Here is a 14066-nt window from a genome sequence, read left to right on the forward strand (position 1 = left end):
GAACAATTTTCTGCTAATTTCTTCTGTTTGTTTTCTATATTTAAGGAGAAAACTTTAGAAGGGGAAACCAGAGGTAAGCAAGTAATCATCAACCAGCAGAAAGTAAAATCTGGCTGTTTCCCAACTCTGGCAAGGGAAACTCAGCTCCTCTGTACATCCTTCTCTCAGACCCTGTGAGGTGGCCCACTCGACAGATGCAGTACAGAGAGGCACAGTGTCCCAAAGCCTATGGCAGACCAGAGAAGGGATCCACATCTCAAGTGTGTATCCAAGAGTAAATCATCTCCTGGTTGCAGTATTTCACAAAACCCAACACACTTTATGATGACATTCACAAGGGGCACAGCTCAGATATCTTCCTACCCTAACCACCATCACGGTTCGCTGCCTGCATCTGCCTTTCAGTCTGCCCACAGGTGCTGTGCTGCAGCATGGCATGCCCTGTTACAGTAGGGTTCATGTCTGCAGTGGTTCCTACCCTTGTCAAAAGGAAAAAAAAAGGGAATAAAAGGAGGAAAAAAAAGGAAAAAAAGGAAAAAAAAGGAAAAAAAGGAAAAAAAGGAGAAAAAGAAAAAAAAAGGGGAAAAAGAGGAAAAAGGAGGGAAAAGGGGGGGAAAGGGGGGAAAAGGGGGGAAGAAAAGGGGGAGAAAATGGGGGAGAAAAGGGGGGAGGAAAGGGGGAAGAAAAGGGGGGATAAAAGGGGGGAGAAAAAGGGGGAGAAAAAGGGGGAGAAAAAGGGGGAGAAAAGGGGGGAGAAAAGGGGGGAGAAAAGGGGGGAGAAAAGGGGGGAGAAAAGGGGGGAGAAAAGGGGGGAGAAAAGGGGGGAGGAAAGGGGGAAGAAAAGGGGGGATAAAAGGGGGGAGAAAAAGGGGGAGAAAAAGGGGGAGAAAAGAGGGCTGCCAGGGCAGCCTGGGAGAAGAGCACTAATTCCCTTGGGAAACCCACAGAGCAGCTACAGGGGCGAGCAGCTGGGTTTGCAGACTCACTCGGACACCTGTGATGCCAGGATATCCTGGGGGCCCTTCTTTTCCCTTCAGTCCTTCGTTGCCTTTTTCTCCTTTCTCTCCTTCCAGGCCTTGCTCTCCTTTGTCTCCCTGTGGAAGAGAGGAGGGTAGGAGCTTTACATACCCACACAACGCAGGGGTCAGTGTACCTGGCTCTTGCAAGGTAAAAACCCACCACATAATTAATGTTTCAGGAGGCTGGGAGGAAGGCAGCCTGCAAGCAAAAGGATGAATGAGGTTGAGTCATAACACACTTGACATTTAACAAAGTGAGCAAAAAATGAACCTTCTGGCTGGAGGGCAAGGATGTCCCTCATCACACAGGGTAATCCGAACCCCTTTGCTTCTCCTGTAATAAGGTCTGAACCTCCTAAATGAATGAGACAGGTGGACAAGATATTAAAGTCACCCAGAAGCCCTGAGCTTGGGATGCTGAAAGATTTTTAATAGGATGGGTTTGTCTGGAATGGCTGCACGGGTCTTGCTGCCAAATGGGAACCAGCCCAGGGCTTGAATAAACCCTCTGTGAAACATCTCACCTTGCCCCTGTAAAGGATTTGTAGTCCAGGCAGTAGGCACCATATCAAATCACCATTCCTATAACTGATGGCACAAAATCTTGTTGAGCCAATCAAGAAGGCCAATTCTGTACTGACAGCAAACTTTGCACCCAACCAGCCTTGACAGAGACATTTTTTCCACTTGCATCTGCATTAGGGAGAGCGCAACAACGTCTGATCTGGTTACAGAAATGCTCCCACAGCGAGCAGCTGCTCTTCTACTGGCCAGAAACAGAGTCAGGTTGAGAAGATCACAGAGTCACAGAATTCAGGGGCTGGAGGGGACCTCGACAGATCACCTAAGTCCAATCCCCCTGCCAGAGCAGGATCACCTACCCCAGATTACACAGGAAAACATCCAGGTGAGTTTTGAATATCTCCAGAGAGGGAGACTCCACAACCTCCCTGGGCTGGAGTCCTGTGAGGGTTCCAGTGCTCTGTCACCCTCACAGTGAAAAAATTTCCCCTCATATTTACATGAAACTTCCTAGATCTGGTTGGGTTTGAGAGCTCTTAGGCACAGTTAGCGGTGGCCAGAAAACACAGAAGCCTCTAAGGAAGAGTCTTCTGGTCTAACATTCAGAGATAAGCAGGAGCAGAGACACATGGCAAATAGCTTAACTGGAGCAAAGCAATAAAGTGCATTGTTGTGGGGCTGGCTGCCTTTTCTTTCCATGGAACAGAACTGCTGGCCTGTTTGGAAAGGCCTGCTGTGCAGGGACAGAAATCAGAGTCCTGAGCCAAAGGCAAGGTAGCAAACTCACATCAGTGAGATACACAGCGCAGTGCAAGCCCTGGGTGAGCAGCTGGGGCTTTGCCAAGAAGAAGGGGATCTGATTTCTTCACTTGCTAATCGTGTTCTGGTCAGCCATGTGCAGGGCAGAGCGATGGACAATTCTTGACTCCCCCTGCCAGGGCCCAGGAATTCCTGATTAGTTGGAAATTTAATCTGTAAAGACTCAAATAAAACAGACAAACTGTTGGGTTTTGAGGAACTTGACCTTTCTGGAGATCTGATTGGATGCCAAAAACGTGGGTAGAGGAATGGAACAGGAGTAGTCCATTCTGTGTGCTTGCAGAAAAGAATTCCTTAGAGGGAGCAGTGCAGAGGCTTATTGCACAGGGGACTCAATAAACCCCTTGACTTCAACCTTGCCCTGGGAACCACGGGGGCCTGAGTGCATGGGGATGTGCATGAGAGCCGAAATGTGCCACATGAGTGAGGTTTACCTTGACACCATCTGGCCCAGGTGGTCCATTGTCCCCTTCCAGCCCTGATTCTCCCTGCAAGATGGAAACAAGCACCATAAGGCTGTGCCTAAACCTGCTTTCTTCTCATGCTTTCTGCAGCTGAATGACAACTGTACACTGGAAAAGATCTTTCAGATCATCAAGGCCAACACTTAACCCAGCACTAAACCATGTCTCTCAGCACCTCATCTACAAGGCTTTTAAATCCCTCCAGGGATGGGGATTCCACTTCTCTGGGCAGCCTGCTCCAGGGCTTGTCAACTCTTTGGGTGAAGAAATTTTTCCTCATGTCTAACCTATCCCTCCCCTGGAGCAATTTGAGATTGTTTCCTCTTGTCCTGTCAAGGACAGCAAGTTGTGGCTGCAGGGACAGGAGTCTCACACTGCACTTTGACACGTGTCCTATCTTATATCCTAATGCTGAACAAGCTTTTCCTGGAGCAGGAGTGGGAATTCAGCCTCTTGCTTTATTCTGAGCCATGGTTTCTCCTCCATGGATCCTGTTGCTAGCCGGCAGGAAGATCTCCTTCCCTGTGCTGCAAAGGGAGCTCAGTCTCTGTTCACTTAACCTGGGGCTTCCCATCCTGCTCCAACAACTGACCTTAGTCCCAAGAAGGGACAAGAGGCACAGGCAGCTTCAATCCCTGCATTCATCCTGTCCCTGGCTCCCTCCCATGGGTGCACAGTGCAACCAGTGTTTCCCTGCTTAATGCTGTGCAGGCTGTAACCTCCTGGTGAACAGGACCAGTCTGTTCCCACACTCCCCATCTCATACATGAGGTTGTCACAGCAGCTCTGTAGCTTTGGAGAGGCTCATGTGGGCTGGTGAGCTCCACAAGACAGACTCTGCCAGGAAGGTCTTTCCACCACTCAGAAGAAGCAAAGGCTACAAGGGTTACAGCATGCCCAGATCAGGGTCTGTCAGGGAAAAGAGCCTTTGGGGAACTGGTAAGGGACAGAACATCTGCCAGATGATTGTACTTACTCTTTGGCCAATGAGGCCTTGCTCTCCAGGGACTCCCAACTGGCCAGGGTCACCCTAAGAAGAAGGAACCAGATATGGAGATGAGCTGTTTACCAACAGAAAGTGAGCATGGAACACTTCCCACTGCACCCAGAATGTTGACCTTTTCTTTTCTTCTCCCACACAAACACCTTCACTTCAGTTTGCAAGGGGGTCTTATAGTCCAGGTTGGCATCACCAATGCCTCTGCTCACACAGAGTCATCACACACCTTACAGGCTCTGTTGTAATGATCAACCAGGTTGAAAGGGACCTGAAGGATCATCTGGTTCAAACTTTCTTGGCAAAAGCATGGTCTTGGAAGTGTTCAATGCTGAGTACTCCACCATTTCCCTGGGGAGATTTATTCCAATGGTTGAATGTCCCTGTGATGTTTTTTTCTCCTAAGTCTAACTGGAAACTCCCCAGGAGTAACTTGCATCCATTACCCTTTGTGTTTCCCACCTAACTCCTTGTAGAAAGGAAATCTCCATCTTCTTTGTAGCCACCCTTTAAAGACTGGAACACTATTTAAATGATATTTGACTCTACTCTGAACAGTTGTAGAATTTGACAAAGGACAGGGGTTGAGGAGAGGTTTGTGCTGCTTGCAGCTGCAGAGACAGAGGATATTCCCTTGGCATGGCCCTTTGGCAGAAGAGTAGCAATGCTGGGTGCAGTGCAGTGCTGTATCAGGCACAACCAGAGCCAGCAGTTCTTTGAGACTGAGCAGCGTGGAGAAAAACCTGAACCTTTGATGGCACCAAAATGAGAGTGAACAGAAGGTGCTGGAGCCGGCAAACAAAAGGATCTTGGTGACAGGCTATCAGGTTGCAATTTAGCATGGAGAATACAATGGCCATAGGACAACTACCTCCCACAGGTCCCCATCCAAGCCAACACCTTTGCAAGAAAGAGAGCACAGGAAATGCAGAGGCATAAGAGGGAAAAGCTTTGAGCCATCCATACATCTCATCCTGCAGCAAACAGGTCTGCAAGTGATGGCTGCCCAGAGCAACTCCAGCCTGTCCCAGCACCTCCCAGCTCAGGAGAAGGAGCAGCATGGGAGTCCTGCTCCCTGACTCCTCAGCAAGGACGTGTGCCACTGGCAGCTGCTAAGGGGGTGTTTGTGCAAGCCACTGAATCCTGTGGCTGAGGAGGGCAGCCAGGAGCACAGGAGCTGGAACACTTGTGCGGTATCAGGGTGCCAGAGACACGGTAGCTCCAGTGAAGCTTCAGAAGATTTGCCAAGGAAAACATGGCAAAGGATGGGGCTGGGGGTGGGGAGTGAAGGACAGCAAAGAGGAAATTGCATTTAATTCCCACACAGAGTCTGCTCAAAAGCTCTGCACGCAGCAGCAAACCTTCAAACCAAGTGGAAAGGGGGTTAGGATAAAATAAACCCCCCTCTGAACTGCTCAGCACGGGGACCTTATTCAAACAAAGAGATGGTTTTTATAGGCCTTTCCATGTGGACAAGAAGGTGCATTCATGGCCCTGGAGCAGGGCATCTTTCCCTCATAACCATGAGAGGAGTTCAGTCCCCAAAGAGCTAAGGCTTGGAAACTGTGGTGGGACCTTGTCTGAGGGTATTTTTAAGCTTGGGACCTTCCTAAGACTCTTCTTGTTTCAAATTAGAAGCCGCCTGGGTCTTGAGGACTCTCCATTCAGATTTTGCATCTGCAAAGGAGTAGAGCTTCATTCCCAAGGTCCTTCACAGATCTGGAGGCATAAGATCCTTGGGACAATGCTTCTCCCCAGCACTGACAGCCTCCCCCTCGAGATGGGGCACAGGAATTTGTAACCAAGGGCTTGGAGTTAACCTGAGTTTGTTTCTCAGAGTTTATCTTTTGTGGAATGCGCTGTCTGCTTCTGCTGCTGGAGGGTGAACCTGCAACATTACCCAGTCCTGCAGGAGCAGAAGTTGCTCTTATCTCCCTGGTCTGACTGAGAAATTGCACTAAGGGTTTTTCTTACCTTCATGCCAGGTTCACCTGCAAGGCCAGGTTGTCCTATTGAGCCAGGCGGTCCCTGGGAAAAAATACAGCATGATAATGAAAAAGCCCATTGTAAGCAAGTAGAAAGCAAGATCAAAGACTTAATTCCTTTAGCAGAGCTCTCCTGGGACAGCAGAGCCCTGGTTGCAATGTAATTACCTCCCTGGAGCTAGCTCAGGGCACACAGCATCAAAGAGGCCCAGCTGTGCCTGGTTCCTGGGAGGACTCTGCTCACACCTCCCCTCTTCCCAGCCCCCCAGCAGACCCCAGCCTCCTCTGCCAAGTGCCTTGTTCCAACTCCTTCCAAACCCTCTGCTCTCTAAGGTTGGTAACCATGCCAAGGAGCAGCACTAGGACTATTTGGAGAAGAGGGGAAAAGGTCCAGAACTAGACTTGAAAGGCTCCAGCAGGTTGGCTGGCACAGCAGATAACAAAAATTCTCAGCTGTGCTCTTGCTCCCTGCTCCCCATGACTGCTACCACTGGTGTGAGAGCATTGCCCATGCTACTGGTCTCATTTAGGTTAGGGTGAAGCATTACACAGCCCCAGGGTCTGCAGGCACATTGAACTGTCCTGCCTTTGCAGAAGCAGATGACCCAGATGACCCAGCTTGGAGCTGAGCTGCTGGCCCCATGCTTCCAGAAAGTGAGGGGCACAACGGTGCTGCCTGCTCCAGGACAGCTGAAGGGAGCCAAGAACAGCAAGGTTACACCAAAGACTCCAGCACAAACTTTGGCTGCATTAACCCTGACATCCATCACTCACTTTCTCTGGCTGTGATGGGCCAACAAACATCTTAATGCCAACAACTGGGCTCGGACCAAAAATGCACAGCACAGGGCTGTCACCAGGCTGAAAAACTCTGTCTGGCAGATGAGATGATGTGGCTTATCTGTCCAAGCACAGACCCCAGTAGAGGGGTTTGGCATCCTTAAAAAGAGCAAAAAAATGAGCTGGAAAACTATGGGAGATAAGACAGAAAGACAGAAGATGAGAGAATGACCTTGCAAACTGTTCTCACTCAGTGTCCAGCTGCCATGTGCATGCAGCCTTGAGCTGAAGGGGTCAGGTTCATTTGCTATCTTTAGTACCAAGATCAGTTGGGAGCTTTGATCTGTGTACATTTTCTGCTACCTCTGCATAAGGAATGAGAATTTGTACCACAAGGCCAAGGATGGGACAGCAAAGCTGGTCTTTAAAGGATTTGAGTGGTTTATTTACTTATGGTATTTGCTTTCCGGACAACAATCTCCCTTCTCTTTACAGTTGGGAATAAAGGGAAAAATAGAGCACATAGTCAAGGGAGCACTCTGCTGCCCAGGGAATAAAGCCAGCTCCTGGCTTGCTGAAATGGATTCAGGGAGAGGAGGGGGAGCAGGATGTGAGTTGGGTTTATGAACAAATGGTCAAATCACGCAATGAGAAAATGGAAGCTCCAATGAAAGCACAAATCCTGCTTTGGTTTCTCCAGAGGTGCCAATGCAAGGAAAGGCTCCTGGAAGAGTCACAGAGTTGAATAAAGCTCTGTACTTTCTTGGTTGGCAGCATGCAGAGTGGGTTGGTAGCAGTTTTCCAGCTCTCCAGTGTGGTTTACCACGCTGAGAGCTCGCTCCATCCCATCTAGCAGCCATGAGAATGGAAACTTTCCTGACTCACTGTGCCCTTTGCAGAAGACTGCATTCAAAGCCACCTTCACTGCTGCTTTCACAGCCCAGTGAAACATCACTTCCACATTACAGCTCAGGATCCATGGAAAGAAGCTACCCAAGGGGAACTGGTACACCTGGGATAAACAGCCAAAGCTACAACACTTCAAGGGGAAGGAAATCAAGCCAAGCCTGCAGATGAGTCAGGAGGAAACCACAGAGGCATCTCCTGCACTCCATCAGGGCACACTTTGGCAGTGGCTGCTCCTTTGGTTGTGGTGTGTTTGTGCCACTGCTTCATGGCAACGGCAGCCCAAAAGCACAGTCAGCAGCAAAGGTGTTTCTCTGAGTTTTCTCTGTTGGCTGGAGTGGCTTGTGATGGGCCTGTCCTGGCAATCCAGGAGGGCTGACATGAGAGTGTCTCATCAACAATGGCATCAGGGTGTGGGAGGGACCAGTTTTCAGTCCGAATTGGTTTTTGGTCTGTTTCAACACCCTGGAGCAGTAAGGTGTCCCTGCTGTGGTCCTAGAGCCATGCCTGGGACATGCTTGTCAGTGTGATCAGCTTTGAGAGGTTTCTCTTGCTGTGAAGATGTGTCTGCACAGCTACCAGCTGTGTGTCTTTGGTGTGTGATGGAAATGATGCTCAGATTTCTCATTTCCAGTTTTCTTTGGCAGTTAATTTTCAGGCTTGAGGGGAATGCTTTGTGCTGGTGTGCCCACGTGTGGAAGGATGTGCCTCTGGCTCCTCTACTCCTCCCTCAGTCCTGCCACTGGTGATGCAAGGAGTAAACAAATAGGAACAAAGATCAGACCTACCTTATGCCCAATTTCTCCCAAAGGCCCAGGTGGGCCCTGTGGTCCTTGTGGACCCTGAAAAACAGAGACACAAGGCTCTTTTCATCACAGATGTTTTCATTTGTGAAGGGCCATCACTTCCATGGTCTGTAAGATAAAACACCAGTTCCTCCCATGTCACAGTAGAGTTATGCAGTTTGCAAGAGAAGGCTGGTGAGATGGAGAGGCCAGCAGTGGGTGTGCTGAGGCACCTCACCAGGCAAACAGCTCTGAAGGGTCTTCATCTTTCTAGCTCCTGTCTAAAACAACTGGAGCTGGCAACCTGACAATGCCTGTTATACCCTCTGCCTTCAAAGTCCAGCTCATTCCCCAAGACACAGATGGCAGATGACCTCTCTTTCTGCTTTGGTGGTGCTGTTGGTCCTACTTGAGGACTGTGTCTTCACTTGCCACCTCCCTGTGCCTCCCCCAAAGCTGAGGGTTTGGTTCTGACACTATCAGCCTCCCATCCAGTACCCCTTCTGCTATACCTACCAGCCCAGTCTAACCCCTTCTGTTACATCTGACTCTCTCCCAGACCCAGCCTTGATCTTCTTTTCTTCTCCCTTCCCTTCTGAAATCCAGCCCAGGCTGTATCCTACACTCTCCCTGGCTGATCCACAGCTCTCTTTTGCTTTCCATGGGTCTGACCTTGTCTTCCCTCATGCCTCCTGGGAGTCTAGCCAAGTCTTTCACATCTCTGACCACACTGGAGCTGGCAAGGACAGAGAAGCTGGGATGGGAATAAGTGGTGGGGAAGAGACAGACAAACAATGAAATGAAGTATCTGTGTAAGGAGCATAGATAAAGAGAGAGTGATAAGACACTTGCCGGGTCGCCTGGAGGCCCTTTTGCTCCTGGAGGTCCAGAAGGTCCTTGGATACCCTAAAAAGATTAAAAATACCAAGTTCAGCTCCACCTCCCTAGAAATCCTTCCTCCCTCTCAGCACTAACATGCATCTCATGAAATGCTCCAGTGAAAGGAGTGGAGAGGGGGCCCTATAAGTGAGACACTGGTCTCAAGCTGTGCCAGGGGAGGTTTAGGCTGGATGTTAGGAAGGAGTTCTTCACAGAAAGAGAGATTGGCCATTGGAATGTGCTGCCCAGGGAGGTGGTAGAGTCACCATCACTGGAGGTCTTTAGGAAGAGGCTTGATGAGGCACTTGGTGCCATGGTTCAGTTGATCAGATGGTGTTGGGTGATAGGTTGGACTTGATGATCTCAAAGGTATTTTCCAACTTGGTTAATTCTATTCTATTCTATTCTATTCTATTCTATTCTATTCTATTCTATTCTATTCTATTCTATTCTATTCTATTCTATTCAATTCATTCCTCCTCCTGGAGCAGGACTCAAAACTTACAGACTTGAGTGGGGTTATGAGAAGAAGCACAAGGGATGTACTTACTGGGAAGCCACGTGCTCCTGTCTCCCCAGTCTCGCCCATCTTCCCCTGTGAACACACAGTTCCAGCAATCAGCAGCAGGGAATGTGCTGACACACCTGCAAGGCCTGAGCCAGCAGAAGCTGCAGTTCCCTGGGCATTGTGTCCCTGTGGGTACCCCCATGGGGGACTGACACCATGCCAGGTGTGGCATGCACTGGCTCTCACGGAGCACATACCTGCAGCCCATTTGGCCCCTGCTTGCCTGGCTCCCCTGGCCGACCCTGCAAAGGAAGAAAACAAAGACATGGTGGCATGAGCGAACACTTGATGTTCTTCTGCCTCAGCACATCTGCTCTTGCATTTTTGTGCATCAAATATCCCCTCCAGCTCCCTGCAGCGTTTGACATGCCAAATGCCCAGCATCCTGCCCTGAGGAAAACGCCAACCAGCAGAGAGCATGGGCAATGGGCTGCATGACCCACAGCTTCTGGATCAAAGACTGTCAGGGCATGAAATCAGGGAGATTCTCCACCCAAATTCCATACACAGGGCCATGAGTACCATGCAGAGGATGGAGTCTGTGATGTTCAGTGGTAGGAAACTGGTCCAGCTCTGCCACACTATTCTTACATCAGGCTGCTGCCAAAGAGAGACACTCTCCCATGGACTCATCTCAGAGCCTACTGTGGAGCAGGCTCACCCTGGGTGAGGGTCTGCTTGGGTAGGGTATTTGCCTCTGGCTCTCTTTGCACCAGGCTTCTCTTGCCCTGTGTTTTTACCCTATCCCGATGTAATTAACATGAAGTACATCAGAACAGTTACCTCTTTCCCCAGGCAATATTTTACCAGTCATGTTAAATTGCTCTAATTTTCACGTTACATTCAGACATCTCAGTCAAGCACACTCACTGTCAGTTAAGCTACTCCCTTTTCCTGCAAGGGACTCTCTTATTTTAACAGAGGCCCTTTTATGTTTGTGGACTGTCTCTGTATTCAGGGACTCAGAACCCAGCAGCCAGAGCCCTGATGCCCACACTGGATAGATTTTACTGTGCTTGCACAGAAGACTCATCCCTGCTGGCTGATCCTCATGGAGCAATTGAACATCCCCTGATCCTAGAGAAGAACATGACCTTGATCTTGCTCAGAGCATTTCACAACACAGCCAAGAGCAGCCTTGACCAAGCTGGCCAGCCCCTGGCACTCACCTTGACACCTCGTGGCCCTGGCTCACCTACTGGTCCATCAGGCCCTCTGGCACCCTGGAAGAAGGCAAAAATAAGAACACAGGTTGTATGTCTCACTGGAAAATACAGCAGCCACCCTGGCTTTGGCCACCAGCAAAGCCCATGAGATCAGTCCTGGCTAAGCCAACCCACACCTGGTTGGGTTGAGCACAGCAGCTTGGAGCCCAGGACTCAAAAGAGCCTTTCTGCATTTTGTTGCTTCATTTCTCACCATTACCAGCATGCAGAACCCAAATACCTTTTATTCCTGTTAAACCAACTGCCAAAACACCTCTTATTCCTGTTAAACCAACTGCCAGCTGCAAACCAGAGGAGAGGAGCAGGAACCACCTTATTTTCAGGTAACAGTTACACAACAGCGTTGCAACACACAGACTTGCCGCTCCAGCCTTATTGTTAGCAAACCTCTTCCTTCCTAGAAGCTCTGCTTTGCCAGCTTCCCCTGCCCTTCACTCTCAGCACACTGCTGTCTCATGGCCACGATCAGGGCAAGAAAGCTACAAAATGTAGAGAGGCACACCACCCCTCACCTCCTCCAGGGTACCTTCACAACTGTGTTGGGCCCCAAGCTGCTCCCAAAGAGCAGGGCTTGTTTGCTGGCAGCTGAGCCGCAAGCCTCCAGCTCCAGTTACCTGCTATTCAAAGAGCTGGCTGCTGCTAAGGACCAGGCAGGTGCTCATGCATATGCAAGATGTACGCTGGGAGAAGAGCAGCCCTGACTGCCTGCTTTGGCATGTCTGGTCCCATGCCCAGCATCTGCTCCTGGGTGTGCGTGCAGCAGGAACCAGCAGCTCAGGAGGTGCATGGGACACGGCAAATGCTCATGGCACGTTCATGAGTTCAGGTGAGGAGCCACCCTGCACATGATTAGCTCAAATGGAACAGTTCTCCTTGTGCTTCCAGAGGGTTCTAAGTGAGGAGAACCCTGGGAAGCAAGGATTGTTGGGATCTAGCTCCCAGGCTAACTTCAGAAGAGCTGAGCACAGCCCTCTGCGCTGTTTGAACCCCCAAAACCAGTGGGAGACACTGACAGAGAGTAAACAGAGCCATGGGCAGGGAAAAGAAGAGAGTAAAACTACAAAGCTTCATCAAGAGACTCTATTAACACGTGTCGTGTTCCTAATCAGGCTATGAGCACAGTTGGGACTCTCAGGCACTACTGCAATATAAATAACAAATAAAAACACAGAGCAGTGCTAGAATGTAGTGGTGAGAGGAATCCTGAGAGCAGGCCAGTGCGGAAAGAGAGAAAACAGGAGCCAGCGCGCTTCGTCGGGATGCAAACCCAGTGCCAAAAGTAATAACAGGGCTGGGGAGCCAATGCGTTAGAAAAGCAACTCCAGTGTGACAGGCAGAGAGAGAGAGTGAGACTCACAAAGAGCAGCAGTGTAACAGCAGAAGATGTGTGGGAGACTCAGCCAAATTGTTACAGCAGGCAAACATTGTCAATCTAAAATAATGCAAAAGCTTCTACTGTGCTTGGCAAAGCCCTGCGCCGCTGAGCCTGCCAGAGACCCAACAGCCAGCGCCTGCATTGTGGGGCAGTAAGACACGGCTCTGAAGAGTGCTCAGCCTGGTCTCCAGGACTGATGGACAGGGAAGGGCTGTGCAGCAGATGGGAACACCACAACCAAATGGGATGTTTCACAGGTTGGTGCTCTGCTGCACTGATGTGAGGGCAGCTCTCGCCAGCCCTGGGATGCCAAGCGCCCTGCTGATGTGGGCCCTGAGATCAGAGAGCAGCAAGGATAAAAAATTTTATTAGTCCATGTCCCTGTAAACCTCAAAGCACAATGACATAAACCAGAAGGTCATTTAAAAGCAGGACTACTGGCAGCCCAAGTCAGACAGAGCTGGAAGCTTGGAGGCATCCGAGGAGCTGTCTGGGGTGACTGGGACACCCAGCAATCCAGCAAAATACACAGACCTGTACTGGACTGCCCAAGGAGAAGGGAGACGGCAGTATGTGTATGGCACAGGCACACTGGCAAAACACCTTGCCACCCAACTTCTCACCCTCCTCTTTGAGCAGCCACTCAGATACTTTGACCGATTACATCTTTGCTATTCGAGCTGACGGGGTCAGCTGCTTGTGAAGAGGCTGTATGTGCAGAGGGGAAGGATTCAGTAGCTCAGCCCTAGTACAGTGCAGGTATCGGAGACAAGTAGGACATGGAAACAACAGTGATGACCCAGGTTAGAGGTTTCCAGAACAGATGTGGTCAGGAAAGGAAAGTGGATTGTGTCTAGCTCCTCCACACTCATCTTCTGTAGCCTGTTCTGCCCTGCTCATCCCCTGTGCCAGTGCCAGACTGCTCTGAACTGGGTGGAGGCTGTTGGGTGCCCTCAGCCCTCACTCAGCCCTGCAGCTAGAGCAGTGAAGGCTGTGGTTCTCTGGTCCAACCTGGCAGAGCTGGCTGAGGACTTGTTTATGGTATCCTGGTTTCCTCCAGCAGAGCCCTGTCACCAGCATGGCAGGATCTGCCAGGCCAATCTCACTTCACAGCAGCCACCTGCCTAATCCCATCACAACACATCCCATCGGCATCTGACCTAAAGAAAGAGAAAGTGACCCTGTAGTTGCAAATGCATGCAGCAAGCTTCATCATCACCAGCCTCCTGGGCTGAAACCCAGGATAAAGGCTTCCCCTAATATGCTCTGACAGGAAAGGCTACTTTTAGTCAATTAGTTAAATCTTTAAAACTCTCTTTTACTGACAACGCTGGTTAGAGACGAGTGAGCGAGGGCCTGGCAGCTCTCCAGGGTGCATCCCTTGCCAAATGCTGCAAGGCACAGCATGGTGCCTCTCCCCTGCAGACCTGGTATCCTGGCCTTGCAGGCAGGGCTCAGCACAGCTCCCCAGGCTCCCCTTGGACCCTCAGCACTTCAAAATTCAGTGAACAGCCAGGCATGCTACCCTGAGAGCAGGGCAGAGGGACCAGGGTGAGCACAGAACCATGGAAGCATAGAATTGTCTTAGCTGGAAAGGACCTTTACGTTCATTGAGTCCAATTGTTAACCCAGCACTGCCATGTCACCGCTAAACCGTGCCCCTCAGCACCACATCTATATGGCTTTTAAACCCCTCCAGGGATGGGGACTCCACCACTTCCCTGGGCAGCCTGTTCCAGAG

General features: G+C 50.2%; 1 protein-coding gene across 1 annotated transcript in view; it reads right to left on the bottom strand.

Annotated features, from left to right (window-relative positions):
* The window catches only part of COL27A1 (collagen type XXVII alpha 1 chain), a 167681-nt gene that overhangs the window by 37580 nt on the left and 116035 nt on the right, over nucleotides 1–14066 (bottom strand). The window contains exons 29-37 of the mRNA XM_009907077.2: nucleotides 10894–10947; nucleotides 9922–9966; nucleotides 9707–9751; nucleotides 9130–9183; nucleotides 8281–8334; nucleotides 5796–5849; nucleotides 3801–3854; nucleotides 2795–2848; nucleotides 987–1094 (exon numbers count right to left, since the gene is read on the bottom strand). Of these exons, the coding sequence (XP_009905379.2) occupies nucleotides 987–1094; nucleotides 2795–2848; nucleotides 3801–3854; nucleotides 5796–5849; nucleotides 8281–8334; nucleotides 9130–9183; nucleotides 9707–9751; nucleotides 9922–9966; nucleotides 10894–10947 (522 nt within the window). The remainder of the gene's footprint in view (nucleotides 1–986; nucleotides 1095–2794; nucleotides 2849–3800; nucleotides 3855–5795; nucleotides 5850–8280; nucleotides 8335–9129; nucleotides 9184–9706; nucleotides 9752–9921; nucleotides 9967–10893; nucleotides 10948–14066) is intronic.

Source organism: Dryobates pubescens, chromosome 29, assembly GCF_014839835.1.
Source record: "Dryobates pubescens isolate bDryPub1 chromosome 29, bDryPub1.pri, whole genome shotgun sequence".
Taxonomy (NCBI): Eukaryota; Metazoa; Chordata; class Aves; order Piciformes; family Picidae; genus Dryobates; species Dryobates pubescens.